This window comes from Myxocyprinus asiaticus, chromosome 18, assembly GCF_019703515.2.
Source record: "Myxocyprinus asiaticus isolate MX2 ecotype Aquarium Trade chromosome 18, UBuf_Myxa_2, whole genome shotgun sequence".
In the NCBI taxonomy this organism is placed as follows: domain Eukaryota; kingdom Metazoa; phylum Chordata; class Actinopteri; order Cypriniformes; family Catostomidae; genus Myxocyprinus; species Myxocyprinus asiaticus.
The window spans coordinates 20606832-20623715 of record NC_059361.1 but is presented as its reverse complement, the minus strand read 5'-3'; the positions used below and the strand labels follow the sequence as shown (position 1 = coordinate 20623715).

The 16884-nt window shown below is 44.1% G+C and overlaps 1 protein-coding gene across 1 annotated transcript in view; it reads left to right on the top strand.

Annotated features, from left to right (window-relative positions):
* LOC127455698 (ras-specific guanine nucleotide-releasing factor 1-like) overlaps window positions 1-16884 on the top strand; it is a 68077-nt gene that overhangs the window by 18608 nt on the left and 32585 nt on the right. Inside the window, exons 4-14 of the mRNA XM_051723758.1 lie at window positions 777-869; window positions 1751-2004; window positions 2613-2692; window positions 2835-3028; window positions 5777-5886; window positions 6429-6547; window positions 7075-7235; window positions 8447-8510; window positions 14692-14834; window positions 14977-15059; window positions 15443-15691. Of these exons, the coding sequence (XP_051579718.1) occupies window positions 777-869; window positions 1751-2004; window positions 2613-2692; window positions 2835-3028; window positions 5777-5886; window positions 6429-6547; window positions 7075-7235; window positions 8447-8510; window positions 14692-14834; window positions 14977-15059; window positions 15443-15691 (1550 nt within the window). The remainder of the gene's footprint in view (window positions 1-776; window positions 870-1750; window positions 2005-2612; window positions 2693-2834; window positions 3029-5776; window positions 5887-6428; window positions 6548-7074; window positions 7236-8446; window positions 8511-14691; window positions 14835-14976; window positions 15060-15442; window positions 15692-16884) is intronic.

Here is a 16884-nt window from a genome sequence, read left to right as displayed (position 1 = left end):
ATTTTGCTGCCCGGCATTAGTATCATCACAGAAGTGAACTTTGTTATATTTGCAAATAACGGGGGAATAGTAGACCAGATTTATATCTGTTTTGTGGTGAGCAAACAAATCAATCAAGAGGCATGAAGTGACTAAGTGTAAATAGGCCCTGAAGTAAAGTTAGTTGTATCTTTTAGAAGCAAACAATTTGTCTGGGAGGCTGATGATGTTACATGTTCATTTCTATTCTAAAAAAGAAAACAGTAAAGAGAATGAAAAGTGGTGTGAGAAGCATTTGGTTTTCAAGAGCTTTCTCCAGACTATTCTGCACTTCACTTTGCATCTGAAAAAACGGCTCTCCAAGAGAACTATGATCCCTGCTGTATTCTTCATCAGCCAGATCAAATAGTCATTTTACTTTAAAGTGCAAATGGAGCAGGCTGTTTGAAATGGTGTGCTGAATATGCATGACCCCAGATATATTGTGTGTCGCATCCTTGGTCCGCAGCATAATAAACTCTTTCAGTCTGCATCCAATAAATGGAGCACTCCCCTTCAGTCTGCGTTGGCCAGCTCCCACCTCTTTTGTGTTCCCATCATTCCCCTTTTAATCTGACTCTACGTGTCATCTGAGAGATTCGATAGGCCGAGAGTTTGTACCACACGTCTGTGTTGGCACTGATTTGGCCTGACTCAGTCACTTTGTCAGCATGCTGTTAAGCAGTGAGGGAAAGGATTTTTTTGCAAAGGGAGTGCAAAAAAAGGACTCTGCCATATTTGTCGCTGTTTTCTGACAGATCGCTGGAATGCTCAAAGACAATGAGAAGATTCAGTCGAATCCCACCACAGCCCCTAGTGATGATGATTGTGAGATCAAGAAAATCAAGAAAGTAAGACATTTGATTTGCACTGCACAATGTCTAATGTCTCTGCACACACTCTCACATTGTATGTAGATACAAAGACTGTTCCATTGTTCAAGATCCTCTCTCCTTTATTAAATACCCCATGAAATTAGTTCCATGTCTATATGCTATAGTACTCATTAAAGTTGACGAAATTCCCAAAAATCTAAATTTTTGAATATGTACTCATTTATTTCCAAAAAATTGCTTAAATTTAGATCTGTTCCTAACACAAAGCTTTTATGTGGCTTTAGAAGACATTCTTGTCATTTTTGGAACTTAAAAGAATAGTTCACCCAAAAATGAAAATTCTCTCATCATTTTCTCACCCTAATGCCATCCCAGATGTGTATGACTTTCTTCTGCTGAACACAAATGAAGATTTTTAGAAGAATATCTCAGCTCTGTAGAATGCAAGTGAATGGTAACCAGAACTCCAAAAACTCAAAAAAGGAGATAATTTTCACTGTACATCTTGTCATTGAAGTCTCTAGGCATGATCATGATTTCAAGCTCGATTCCACTTCCTAGTGCTTGAAGCATGTGCAAAGCGCTAGTCATATGGATGGATTACTTTTATGCTGAGCTTTTGGAGTTCTATTTACCATTCACTTGCATTGTATGGACCTACAGAGCTGAGATATTCTACTAAAACTCTTTGTTTGTGTTCAGCAGAAGAAAGAAAGTCATATACATCTGGGATGGCATGAGGCTGAGTAAATGATAAGGGAATTTTCATTTTTGGGTGAACTAACCCTTTAACAGCTGTGGACATTATGAACTGTCATTGTATGGAAATTATCTGCATAAATATGCCTTTTCATATTATGGAGACTTATTTCCTTCCTACAATACTGCTGCCTCAGGTTCAGAGCTTTCTGAGGGGCTGGATGTGCCGGCGAAAGTGGAAGACCATCATTCAGGACTACATCCGTTCTCCACATGCGGAAAGCATGAGGAAGAGGAACCAGGTCGTCTTTAGCATGCTGGAGGCAGAGGCAGAGTATGTCCAACAGCTCCACATCCTCGTCAACAACTTCTTGAGACCGCTTCGTATGGCTGCCAGTTCCAAGAAACCACCCATAACCCACGATGATGTCAGCAGCATATTCCTCAACAGGTAAACACCAGTTTCAGATAAAATTAACCCCTGTGCTAAGTAGGCTTTATTTTTTTCCTCTTTTTTTTTTTTTTGTAGGCCCAGAGGAAAGAAAAATCTCAAATAAGATCTCTTTAATATTTAAATTGTTTCTCCTAGACAGCAATGAGACTAAACAAAGAGTAAATGGAAACTTTACCTTAAGCATTCTGCTACTTAGATGTTTATCCTAAGAAATAGACCCCAGTAATCTCTCACATGTTTATGCTGTAGAATTTCAGAAGAGATGTCACCAATGTCTCACTTTTATCTGAGATTTGCAAGTCTGCAAACAAAAGTCAGAGGTTTCAATTTGAACTCAAACATTTCTCATCAAATTCTTCCTAGATCAAATTATATTAACTACATTTATTCTAAAGAATTTTAGGAGAAGCATCTGAGATAAAGTTGATACTTAAATAAAATTCCATTTTAAATCTCCTAAGATATGAAAGAGCAACCTTTAAGAAAAAATTTTTACTCTGAGGGGTTTTAATCCTTATTTTCACAATAGGTTTCTGCGTGAAATTGGCATAATTTAAACAATGGAATACTTACGCTGTTGTTTATGCATGCTGTTTTGTCTGCAGTGAAACCATAATGTTTCTACACCAGATATTCTATCAAGGGTTGAAAGCTCGGATAGCAAGCTGGCCAACATTAGTCTTGGGTGAGTGCACTGCCAGAGCAGTTGGCAACCAACAGCAAAGAACATTCTGTAGACTCCACAATTGCAAGCTAGCTTTTTTGAAAGGTGTGGCTGATCTGTAGTCCCAGTCGCTCTGACTTTGATCTTCTTCTATGTTCTTCAGCTGACCTCTTTGACATCCTGCTGCCGATGCTTAACATCTACCAGGAGTTTGTGCGTAATCACCAGTACAGTTTGCAGATCTTGGCCCACTGCAAGCAAAACCGTGACTTTGACAAGCTGCTTAAACAGTATGAAGCCAAGCCTGACTGTGAAGAGCGCACCCTGGAGACCTTCCTCACCTACCCCATGTTCCAGGTGATCATAATCTTCCACTCACACTCTCTTTCTTTCAATTTACAAAGTTATTATAGTTATTATTAATTTATGAATCACTAGGTATTCTCTGATCTAGTAGACTAGTAGTTTATTTGTTTGTAGTCTCGACAGCACAAAAAAACAAAAAACACACAAGAAATCTTTTCTATTGTTCTATTTTTACAAACCTAATCCAAACCTATCCATGTGAAGTTTGAAATCAAATTAAAATCATATTTTAGTAAATGTGTTTCAGTCTGAATGATCAGATTTGATTTTAAGTAGTTTTTTGTCATTCAGAATGCGTTTTGACTATAGCTCCCAACACAAACACAGTTATAGCCTACCTGAATTCACTCATTAATGCTCAGATGTGTCATTCACAATGTAATAAATGGTGAATTAATAAAGAAGTTAGTAGTTTCAGACACATCGTATGCACAAATTTGTACAGTACACACCCTGCTGAAAAAACAGCATACGGTACATGTTGTGTTTTGAATTGTGGTTTACAAAACAGGTTGCTGGTGTGCTGGTGATCCAGAGAAGCGTTTTGACTTGCTTACCTTTTCTAGTTCACTTGCTAGACCAGCAACAAACCAGCATAAACCATCTTAATCCAGCGTAGGAATTGCTTGCTGGTCTTTTCAACAGGGTAGTATAGTAAGGCCTCTGACACTTAAAGAGTTTAACACCACACCAAGATTTCATTGACTACACCATCTGAAGGAATGGATCTGATCTCATTACTTGCCAAATGACAGTGCAGACAGTCAGTTCTAAAGTTCGAAATCAGATATATGTATGTGCAGTGTGAACTAGGGTTGCCACGGTGTACGGTGTTACCGGTTTTACTCAGTACAAGGGACAACACTGGTGTGAAATGTTATTCCGGTGGAAACATTATGAATGGAACTTCCAATATCAATACAATAGCTTAACGTATAGAATAGCCTTAAATAAAGAATAATTGCCTAATGAAGAGTTTCTGACCCATGATAAATAAACCTAAATAACACATTGAAAGCCAGATGTTCTTTACCAACATATCAAATTACACAGGCAGAAAAGAATGCGCACTGGCAGAAGACGTTTAATTGCAGGTAGCGAATATAATGTGCATGGTGGGTAACTGTAAGATGTCTCGGATTCGGAATGACACAAGAAATGCTGTTAGACACACAGACACGAGCTTGAAGAAACACACTTTATTATATTTTAAGACCAGATGACAGAAAAGCCATTTATGCGCATGTCTGATGGGCTGTTTGTTCGGAGGCGTGCAGTCTCTTAGAACACATGTATGTAAAGGGTTCTCACTCTTTCTTTGTTTCAGTCTTCTGAAATTTTTTTGCGAGAATAGTATCGTCTATAAGAATGCTGCAAATGACCTCAGACATCTCAGCTCAGGAGGTGCTTTGAGTTCAGTTCGCTTTATTTCCACAGAGCAGTTCGTTGTGAGTGCAATTCTGCAGGGTCACTTTATATATCGCCTAAACCTCTGTGATTAAATCATAAAATAATACAAAAACACGTTCACCTCGAACCATGATTTATATTTCAGTGATTACTATCATCATTATAATTATTACTTTAACATTTAGAATTGTTTTTAGATCTTAATTTGTATTAGAAATTTTCCACCGTTGTCATAGACAAAGACTTGCCTGACGGTAAATGGAAAGGTGGTTATATATGTTGTTTTGTTTACCACTTTGTTATTTGAATTTCTTTTTCGTTTCATTTGAAGTGCAATTTGAATTTAGAAATGTCTTTGGTTTAAGTTTTTCATTTTTATATATAAATACATTTAATTTTCATTGCAAAATCACTAAAGCAAGAATAGTCACCGATCCCTCAGCCAGGGGGTTGACGATGTAATTGGAAACTGTGATATATATATATTTTTTAATACAAATATTGTGAACGTATTTCTTGCATATCACCCAGCCCCAAGAGGGAACAAAACAAATGTATTCACACATTCAAAATTACTCTTCCGAAGCAGCTAAACTGGGTCCTGGGATGAAAGGTAATAAAACACCAACATTAAACCCACAACAACCTACAACCCACAATAAGTGATGTATTTGCCCGGACAACGAAAATCCGAGAGAATGCATTGTCAAAGAGATGTTGCCCTTCACAACTGTTGAAAAGCCATCTCTCAAAAAGAACAACACACATTTTAATTGCACTTCAGTTTTTTCAATTTCATTTGAAATTTTAGTAAAAATAAATAAGAAATAAAGTTCAAAGTGTGAATCAAGCTGCCTTGTGTTATTGTGTAGTCTATTGCTTCATGAAAATTACCCAATAGTACCACCTAGCGTCCAATCAGCAGAAATACCAGTGTTAGTCGGTTTGAACGTGAACACCGCACCGGTGTAAAAATTATGATACCGTGACAAGTCTAGTGTGAACAAAGCCAGGTTGATGTAGAGTGATGCTGAGTTTCACATGGCAGGTCCTTCATTATGAGTTTTTCAGTTCCTGAAAGTAGGGGTTTGCAGTGTTTTCAGGTCCATAATGGCTTTTTTTCTGGCAAGCTACGCCGTTTCCATGAGATCTTCTTCAGCGAGGTCTACTTTGAGGTCTGCTGCGCTGGTAATAAATGTGCTGATGAGTGACAGTGCTCCCAGTGCAGACTGTAACAGGAGTTTTGTTTGGATTTCCTTAGGTACGCATGACTAAGTGTGGATATGCAGCTGTCTGACATTATGACTCTGTGTGTCTCTTGTCTGGTAGATCCCCCGTTACATACTGACCCTCCACGAGCTGTTAGCACATACACCGCACGAGCATGTGGAGAGGAACAGCTTGGATTATGCCAAGTCAAAGCTGGAGGAGCTTTCCAGGTGCATCAACATAACACTCCATGTCTTCAGCACACATATCCATCACGATGTGTCAATATACATAATTTACTTCTACTCACCACACAGTGGGCCTCACTGACAAACAGAATGACCATTGACAAACCATTCTTGTTGCAGTTGTTTTCGATGCAACAAGTTATTTAAGGATAGTTTTATCAGTGATGTACACACAAATCTGTTCTGCTCAAGACTTAAGGTCATCAACTACAGTAAATTGTCAAATCAGATAAGGTACTCTGTGATATATCTTAAAGGGGAAGTGTATGAATTCTGCACTACTAACGACAAAATTTATGAGTTGTTGACGGGCCCACCTGTTTGATCAAACAATGGTAGACAGGGGAAGTGTGTGAAACTTGTTTGAATACAGTCATTTAATTGGCAATGAATGGTGTCACTGGTGGTACAGAAATTAAAGACTTCCCCTTTAAGCATATAGATCACATGTAAATAACACAGGAAAATCTGCATGTGACAAATAAAACTTTGCCTGTGAGTGCTAAATTACTATTCCTGCACAGAATCATGCACGATGAAGTAAGCGAGACGGAGAACATTAGGAAGAACCTCGCCATCGAGCGTATGATCGTGGAGGGCTGTGAGATCCTCCTAGACACCAGCCAGACCTTTGTCAGACAAGGTAAACTCCCCACGCCCTCCCAATACACACACACAAATGCTGCAAAAAGGGTCCATAGATCCCTGATAAGAAGGTTGGATTCTCCTTCCCTTCTGTTCTTTTCTGCAAACTGTCACTCTTATCACCTGTTATTGTTAAGCCCCCCATCTCCCCATTCTCCCTTTCCCTCTCAAAGGCTTTTCTGGGCTGCCCTCTTTTCCCTGCCAACACCACAAAGCAGAGTGTTGACTCAAAGGATTGGATCTTCAGAGACTAGCAGGATTAGGGCACTCCTGCTAGTCTCAGTAGAGCACTGTGTGTTCAAAGAACAGACAAACTCTTTCATTTCCAAGTGTAATCACATTCTTACCAGTCAACCTGGTGTTGAGCCTGGGATCAGAAATGTCAGTGATGCACCACAGGATAGGAAGACGAGGAAACATCTGATAAGAACATATTTGAATCCAATACTTGCCATCCGTTGTTTTACTTTACCTGCAGATCTAATGCATCTTCCTCCATATCTCACTCCCCTTCTTGTCTCTCAGGATCCCTGATCCAAGTGCCCATGAGTGAGAAGGGCAAGATCACCCGTGGTCGCCTGGGCTCTCTCTCACTGAAGAAGGAGGGTGAGAGGCAGTGTTTCCTCTTCTCCAAACATCTGATTATCTGCACTAGAGGTTCTGGAGGAAAACTGCACCTCACCAAGGTGAAGCCTTATGCTGCCCTAGGACTTCATACACATATCCAACTAAATACTAGGGCGGGGCAGTATGACAATGTAATCCATGTGATGGTAGAAATGTGTCAGCTGCTTATCATTAGGCAGGACTTCTTTACGTTATGTAGAGAGAGAATGTATTTTTTGCACGGAGTAATGCAAAAATACAGAGCAGGATGTGTCCCAAACAAGTCAAGATTAGGAAGAACTTCTTGTTGTTTGGCACAACACGAAACAGAGTTTGTTTGTGGTTAAGCCCAAAGTATACATCAGTCAGATGTGACACGTGACGCAAATCTCGACATCAGAAGAGTGCTCGAGCATTGAACGCTGGAGTTATTTGCAGTTATTAGTGGGTCCATAAGGTGGCAACACTTACATTTAAGCCACTGCTGTCACGAAGAGGTACTAGAAGATGTAAATGCCTCTAAACATCAGTAGATGAAGATAAAAACAACATACAATTACAATTAATTTGTTATTAATGATTCTATCTTTTGTTTTTGCTTCCATCAAGTTCCAAATAAAAAGAGATGATAAACTAAATTAAGTTTTTTTTTTTTTAAGTAATATGCATTACCGTGATATTACATTTTGGTCTTACTGCCCACCCCTACATACATAGATTTGCCATTACTGGCCAATACAAAACTTTCTCTTTATGGGGTGTGAAGGTCTTTATTTTGGACAAGTAAAATAAATTAAAACAATTATTTCAAATATTTGCATTTGTTTTATCTATTTGTGATGTAGTGCAGTACTTTGTGATATCATATAAAAAAATGCTGAATGTGTGCTGTCACAACACTAAGCAAAATATCTCCACTTACTCTTGGACTTGAAGTCTACCGTCAACTCATTATTGTGTAAAATAATGCAGATGCAAGCTTTTTCTCAGAATTGCAAACTGAACAATTATGGAAATAGGGATGTTATCTACAACTTTCCTTAATTTCTCAGAGGAAGACTTTTGAATGTAACGGGATGCTTGTTAAACCAATGAGATCTTATGTTGTGCACAGGAAATGGTGATTACCACCTTCAGCTGACTGTAATTTTACTGCATTCAATAAGCCAGTATTGCTGCTGGTCTTTGGGGAAATTCAAGAAGGAGATCCTCACAGTAATCACTGTTTTTGGTATTGATTAGTGGTAGATTCTCAGAGCATGTCTCACTGTTGCTTGTCTTCTAATGGCAGAATGGAGTGGTGTCACTCATCGACTGCACACTGATAGAGGAGCCAGAGGGCACGGATGATGAGTGTATGTAAACATTTTTATTTCCTATACTTGCTTTGTTTGTCGATCCGTTCCACTTCCTCTGATTCACGTTTTGTTTCATCCAATACACCCCCCCCCCATTTTGCATGTGTACTTGCTCAAAAAACCTATAAAGTTCATTACATTAAGCATTATACTTCATTCTAATCATTTGCTGACCCTTGTAGAGGTAACATATTTATCTCAGATGCACATTCCGCCTTGCTTTACTTTTTATTCTAGTTAAATCACAAAATAAAATGTGACTAAAAGTTTTAGGCAGTTGTAAAAATTGATGCATAGTGAGGATGTCTTCAAAAAGAATGCCATAAATAGTTTTCATTTATGAATTAACATCATACAAAGTCCAGTAAATTAAAAAAAAGCTAAATCAACATTTAATGTGACCACCTTTGCCTTCAAGACAGCACCTCTGGTCAATGAAAATTGGCGAGTGGTATTTGCATGCCACTCCCCCGGACATACGGGTATAAAAGGAGCTGGTATGCAACCACTCATTCAGGTTTTATGCTGAGGAGCCGAGACAAGGTCCGGCCATTTCAGCGAGTAGTTCAGCGTTGTGGCAGGAGGGACACAACGTCTCGTTCCCTCCATCAGGGAACGGAGGTTATGCAAGTAACTATGACGTTCCCTATCTGTCACTCACTCAACGTTGTGTTGATGTAGTGACACTAGGTGTCCCTATAAAAAACGCCGCAACTGGCTGACCTGTGTTACGTGAACTGGTGGTGTGTGACGGGCAGACAACTATGTGCCTCATAGCCAGTGCACCAGGCCGACACATAACCTCCCCCAACATAGTTATGAGTGTCGAACTCTTTGGGGACAAGTCGACTACCCAAAAGATAGAGACAGGCTAACCCAGTCGTGGCCTATTTTCCCCTTCTTTTTTCCACTCCCTAAAAAAGAAGGGGGATTATCCGACTGGGCCACCAGGTCCAGTCGGGGGGTGTCCCTCCCAAGGGGAGGACACCGCGGAGACCACACCTCGCCCAAAGAGAGGGGGGGATATTTAAGTGGAAAAATACGTCACATGGTCTTGCCGACCATGTGGAGAGTCTCATGGTAGATCCTACCCAACGGGGGAGGAGTTAATACAAACATGGAGACTGTGGCAGAGGGGACTCTGCCCAAGAAAGACGCAGTTTGCCAACAGGGAAACGAATTAACCGAAGATATACATCGCATGGGGTTACCTTACAGGGAACCGCCACATGCGGAGCACCTACCCCAGAACAGGGCCTGTTAGCATGTGTACTGGGCCGGCAGCGAGTCTCTCTGAAAACTCGACTGCCACAGGGCTCGGAGGAAGTCAACCAGGGAACATAGTTTGTGAACACTACAGGGAATTAATGGCGCACGTCTTCAGCTCAGAGGAGGTGAAAGGCGCTATGTGCAAGCGTTACACCCGGCCGGCTATCCCGGGCTTATCCGCTTGCATTGCGTGCCACTACCTGAGATGAAACCGGTTCCACCCGGAGGTTGTAGAACCTTGCAAAGGTGTTGGGTGTTGCCCAGCCCACTGCTCTGCAAATGTCTGTTAGAGAGGCACCCCTGGCCAGGGCCCAGAAGGCCACTATACCCCTGGTAGAATGGGCTCGTAGCCCTACCAGGGGCGGCAGGTCCTGGACGTGATATGCCATAGCTATGGCGTCAGTGAGCCAGTGGGTGATCCTCTGCTTGGAGACAGCGCTACCTTTCCGCTGTGCACCAAAGCAGACAAAGAGCTGCTTAGAGATCCTAAAGCTCTGCATGCGATCCAAATAGATGCGTAAAGCGCACACTGGACACAGCAACGACAGGGCTGGGTCTGCCTCCTCCTGGGGCAGCGCTCGCAGGTTCACCATCTGGCCCCTAAAAGGGGTCGTGGGAACCTTGGGCACATAGCCTGGTCAGGTTCTCAGGATCACGTGAGAGTAGCCCGGACCGAACTCCAGGCACGTTTTGCTGACAAAGAATGCTTGCAGGTCTCCTACCCTCTTGATGGAAATGAGCGCAGTCAGGAGGGCAGTCTTCAAAGTGAGTGCCTTAAGCTCAGCTGACTGCAAAGGCTCAAAGGGGGCTCCCTGTAGACCCTGAAGAACTACAGAGAGGTCCCATCAGGGAACGAGGCGTGGTCTGGAGGGATTCAGCCTCCTGGCACCTCTCAGGAACCTGATGATCAGGTCGTGCTTCCCTAAGGACTTACCGTCCACTGTGTCGTGGTGTGCTGCTATAGCAGCAATGTACACCTTCAAGGTTTGAAGGGGACAGTCACCTTTCCAACCTCTCCTGCAGAAAGGAAAGCACAGATCCGACTGCACATCTCTGGGGGTCTTCCCATCGGGAAGAACACCACTTAGCGAACAGATGCCGCTTAAAGGCATACAGGCGCCTTATAGAGGGGGCCCTAGCCTGAGTGATCATGTCTACCAACGCGGGTGGTAGACCGCTTAGGTCTTCCATGTCCCGTCCAGGAGACAGACATGGAAATTCCAGAGGTCTGGTCACGGGTGCCAGATGGTGCCCCGTCCCTGAGAAAGAAGGTACTTCCTCAGGGGAATTCACCAGGGGGGGCTGTCGCGAGGAGAGTGAGGTCCGAGATCCACGTCTGGGTGGGCCAGTAGGGTGCTACCAGGATGACCCGCTCCTCGTCCTCCCTGACCTTGCACAGAGTCTGTGCAAGTAGGCTCACTGGGGGAATGAGGCCAGGAGGCCAGCTGTGTGCCAGCACATCTATGCCAAGGGGTGCCCGGTCAGGGCGTACCAGAGCGGGCAGTGGGAGGATTCTTGGGAGGTGAACAGGTCTACCTGTGCCTGTCCGAAGTGACTCCAAATCAGCTAAACCACCTGAGGGTGGAGTCTCCACTCTCCCCTGAGGGTAACCTGCCGTGACAGCGTGTCCGCTGTAGTGTTGAGGTCGCCCGGAATGTGAGTGGCTCGCAGCGACTTGAAGTGCTGCTGACTCCAGAGGAGGAGACGGCGGGCAAGTTATGACATACAACGAGAGTGCAGATCGCCTTGGCGGTTGACATATGCTACCGTTGCCATGTTGTCTGTCCGAACTAACAGGTGCTTGCCCTGGATCAATGGCCAGAACCTCCACAGGGCAAGCAGAATTGCCAACAACTTGAGGCAGTTGATGTGCCAATGCAGTCGCGGGCCCGTCAATAAGCCGGCGGCTGAGTGCCCGTTGCAAACAGCGCCCCAGCCCGTTTTGGAGGTGTCTGTCATGACCACGACGTGCCTGGAGACCTGCTCTAGGGGAACACGTGCCCATAGAAATGAGAGGTCAGTCCAAGGGCTGAAAAGATGGTGACCGGCATGATGACCACGCGATGTGTCCCGCGGTGCCATACCCATCTCGGGACTCGAGTCTGAAGCCAGTGCTGAAGTGGTCTCATATGCATCAACCCAAGCGGGGTGGCCACCGCTGAGGATGCCATATGCCCCAGGAGCCTCTGAAAGAGTTTCAGTGGAACTGCTGTTTTCTGTTTGAACGCCTTCAAACAGGTCAGCACCTACTGTGCACGCTCGTTCATGAGGCGCGCTGTCAAAAAGACTGAGTCCAACTCCAAACCGAGGAAAGAGATGCTCTGAACCGGGAGGAGCTTGCTCTTTTCCCAGTTGACCCGAAGCCCTAATCGGCTGAGGTGTGAGAGCACCAAGTCCCTGTGTGCACACAACATGTCCCGAGAGTGAGCTAGGATTAGCCAATCGTCGAGATAGTTGAGAATGCAAATGCCCACTTCCCTTAACAGGCAAGGGCTGCCTCTGCAACCTTCGTGAAGATGCGAGGGGACAAGGACAGGCCGAAAGGGAGGACCTTGTACTGATACGCCTGACCCTCGAATGCAAACTGCAGGAAGGGTCTGTGTCGAGGTAGAATTAAGATGTGGAAGTACACGTCCTTCAGGTCTACCACCGCGAACCAATCTTGATGCCGGACGCTCACCAGAATGCGTTTTTGCGTCAGCATCTTGAGCGGGAGTCTGTGTAAAGCCCGGTTCAGTACTCACAGGTCCAAGATTGGCCACAACTTTTTTTGGTACGATGAAGTAGGGGCTGTGAAACCCCTTCTTCATCTCGGCCGGAGGGACAGGTTCTATCACACCCTTCCATAGGAGGGTGGCGATCTCCGCGCACAAGGTAGCAGCGTTTTCGTCCTTCACCAAGGTGAAGTGGATACCGCTGAACCTGGGCGGACACCTGGCGAACTGAATCGCGTAGCCAAGTCGGACAGTCCGGACCAGCCATCGTGACGGATTGAAAAGCGCAAGCCACGCATCCAAGCTCCGCGCGAGGAGGACCAAAGGGACAATCTCGTCAGATGTACCGGCAGGTGGGGCCTCGCGGCATGGCGGAGCTCGAGGTGCCACACCATGTCGTGGCCGTGCTGAGTTCAGGGACATCAAAGTACTTACCTGGCTCCTTGTGACCACCCCCGGAACAGCCTGGGACGGGGGAGGAAGAGGCCTGTCCTCGTGACCAGTGGAGACTGTCACATCGGGGGTGGATTTGTGCCACAGCTGGGCGCTCAGGGGTGGGAAGACCGCCGCTGGAGCGGTCTGCTTACCAGCTCCAGAGCAGTGGGTTTCGTCGTCCCTGGGTCGCCCGTCTCAGGGGCGCTTTGAAGCCTTTCACAGGTTCTTGACGGCCGCGAGATGGGTGGCGTCTGCTTCCTGCGGTGGGCTCCACGCTGGGGCCAGGCTGAAGGGGCGGGCTGCGGCAGAGCCGTTGCAGTCACTGCAGGGGGACGCCCTTGGCGACGAGCAGATGGGGTGCGGGATCTTGAGCCGCGCCGGGGCAGGATATGCCGGATAGCCTCCGTCTGCTGCTTCACCATCGAGAACTGCTGGGCAAAGTCCTTGACGGTGTCACCGAATAGGCCAGTCTGGGAGATGGGGACAGCAAGGAACCGTGTCTTGTTGGTCTCACCCAAGTTGAGCCAAAGGTGGCGCTCCTGGACCACTAATGTGGACATCGTCCGCCCGAGAGACCACGCCGTGACCTTCGTCGCTCGGAGAGCGAAGTCGGTCGCCAAGCACAGTTCCTGCATCAATCCCGGGGCGGAACTACCCTCGTGCAGTTCCTTTAGCGCCTTGGCGGACTTGCAGGAGAGCCATGGCGTGCAGGGCGGAGGCGGTTTGTCCAGCGGCACCGTAGGCCTTAGCCATCAGAGACGACGTAAACCTACAGGCCTTGGACGGGAGCTTTGGGCACCCGCGCCAGGTGGCGGCACTCTGCGGGCATAGGTGCACCGCGAGCGCCTTTATCCACTGGGGGGATTGCCGAATAGCCCTTGGCCGCCCCACCATTGAGGGTAGTGAGGGTGGAGAAGCTGTGTATTTAAAAAGACATTCAGTGTGTGCCGCACTTTTAGAGAAATATACTCTTTTAGGGAAATATACTCTTATTTCTGCCGAAGTGCCCAGGGGCATTCTCTGCAGTGCACCAGTGCAGAGGAGGGAGAAGCCGCTGAAATGCACCGTCAGATCCAGCAGAGGTGAATGAACAGTCATGTGAATTAAGCTCAGTGAGCATGACCGTTCGGCTCCGAAGAGAAAATCTGAATGAGTGGTTGCATACCAGTTCCTTTTATACCCGTATGTCCGGGGGAGTGGCATGCAAATACCACTCGCCAATTTACATTGGCCTTTTATCAAAGACCAGAGGTGTCTCGGGCTCCCAAGAGTGACCCCTAGTGTCACTACATTGACACAACATCGAGTCAGTGACAGATAAGGAACTGTATATATTTATACAGTGGCAATTTTGAGTGATTTTTTTCATTATATTTTGATATTTATCAGTGTACTTCATTTGTTTAATGATCATTTGTATATACAGTATGTGGTATATTGATAATGTATACATCAACATGTTTGTTTCTTTCTTTCTTTTGGGGGAGGGGGGGGTGTTGGTGCATTATAACATCAGATGTAAATGAGATGTATAGATAATGATATACTTCCAGTGACTGAAAGACATGACAAGACTTTAAATTTAACTGGGTTGGGATCATGACTATGCAAATACCCTTATTGATATGTTTTGGAGTCTGATTGTGTAGGTTGCTTTTTATAGCAATGCTGAACTGGAAAAGATCTGACCACAAATCTAATCACAAGATACCTGCACTACAGATTTATTCCTGAGGATCACTAGTACTTTTTCTCTTCAGCCAAGTCAGACAAGAGTGGTCAGGACATGGAGCACCTGGATTTTAAGATTGTGGTGGAGCCCAAAGACAGCCAGTCCTTCACCATCATCCTGGTGGCCTCCTCACGGCAAGAGAAGTCAGCCTGGAACAGTGACATCAGCCAGGCATGTTTGCTCACATCAGATTGCACTGAGGAATCCACACAGCCGTAGGGCAAGACCTTTGCCTTTTACTCACCTCCTGTGGTTTACATGCTGTCCTCATGCTCTCTCTCTCTCTCTCTCTCTCTCTCTTTCTTTACTACAGTGCATAGATAATATTCGTTGTAATGGGCTGATGATGAACGCCTTTGAGGAGAACTCTAAAGTCACTGTGCCCCAGATGATCAAGTAAGCACTTCATCACAAGATTGGTAATTTAACAGTTGTTTTACACAACATTTACTCAAAATTCACCCCAAAAATATTGGAAAAGAGAAAATGGGCACTATCCATTGACCGTTGGTTGATTGTGGTACTGACTTTAGTTGGAATGACCACTTGTTTTCAGCCTATCAACCAATCAGCTGCTATCAGTCGATAATCTCAAAATGACCAAATATTGACTGAGTAGGACTAATTAATACAAAGCTTTTTTTGTAAGCCATTTTGAATGTTATTTTCACAACGTTTAAACTGGTGTTGTAATTTATTTCAATAATGGTTATAAAACCATAAGCCATGGTATTTACATATGTAAATCACGTCTGTTTACCTGTGTATCTCATGTTTAGGTCTGATGCCAGTCTATACTGTGACGATGTGGACATCCGCTTCAGTAAGATGATGAACTCGTGCAAGGTGTTGCAGATCCGCTACGCCAGTGTGGAACGCCTGCTGGAGAGGTTGACCGACCTGCGCTTCCTCTCCATCGACTTCCTCAACACCTTCCTGCACTCCTACCGTGTCTTCACCAGCGCAGACGTAGTGCTCGACAAACTCATCACTATATACAAGAGGCCCATCAGTGCTATACCAGCACGGTGAGCCATGCAGACATTTTTTTAATTCAAAGAAAAGATCACTGATGTTATTGTGGCAAATGGGAAATCTGATCAGCTTGGTCTGCCCGACAGCAAACAACCCACAGTTCTTATGTCATGTGCATAGTAGCGCATGGCAAGAGAGCTGCTTTCAGCTCATTTTGAAGTCTGGAATATTGATTCATTTAAATGTAACTAGGGAACGGTCCTTGATCTATATTCTTGGATTCTTTGTGACCACATGTTTAAGATACAAGGCTTTAGGCTTACAACACACCTCTGTTCTTCTTACAATCTGTCTGCGGCCATATGACATAATTCGGTTTGCTTGTAGATGCATTTGTTCATCATAGATCCATTCAGTTTGATTTGTACCTGCATTATTTAAAGGAAAAGTTCACCTAAAATTGAAAATTTTGTCATCAATTACTCACCCTCATATTCTTCTAAAAGTATGACTTTTTTTCTTCTGTGGAACACACAAAGAGATTTTTGGCAGAATTCACTTTCATTGTATGGGAAAAAGATGCAATGAAAGTGAATGGAGACTGAGGCCAACATTTTATATCTTCTTCTGTGTTCCACAGAAGAAAGAAAGTAATATGGGTTTGGAACAACATAAGGGTGAGTAAGTGATGACTGAATTTTACTTTTTGGGTGAACTATCTGTTTAAATCCTTACGTTAAAACATATAATCCCTAACATAACAGAACGTTGCTATGCAGCAAAAATAACGATCTGCTAAGGGTGCTGCGCAGTGATATAGTGAATATAGCTGTTACTATATAATTTATTTTAGCAAAGCTGGAATATTGTATAGGCCTTTATCACACTTCCGCATTCGCACAGTGGAAGCTTCAAGTTGTAGCGTTAAAAAATTGTCACCGCTGTCTGTTACAATGGCAGTGTCCATAGTGTGGAATTGTTATGGTCTATTTATGTACAGTTCATCTCAAGTAATTCATCTCAACAAACCATGTTTCATGTTATTCAATGGATTTTAAAGAAGAGTACAGTTGCAATCAAAATTATTCAACCCCCCTGACCAGCAATACATTCTGGTGATGTGAATTAAAACACATCAACTAAAACCTCAGTAAACAGTCAAAGTAAGTTTTTAATACACATCTGAGTGATTTTGAGAAAAAAGAGTTCAGTTTACCACATTTTAAAATAAAAAAATAACAAATTC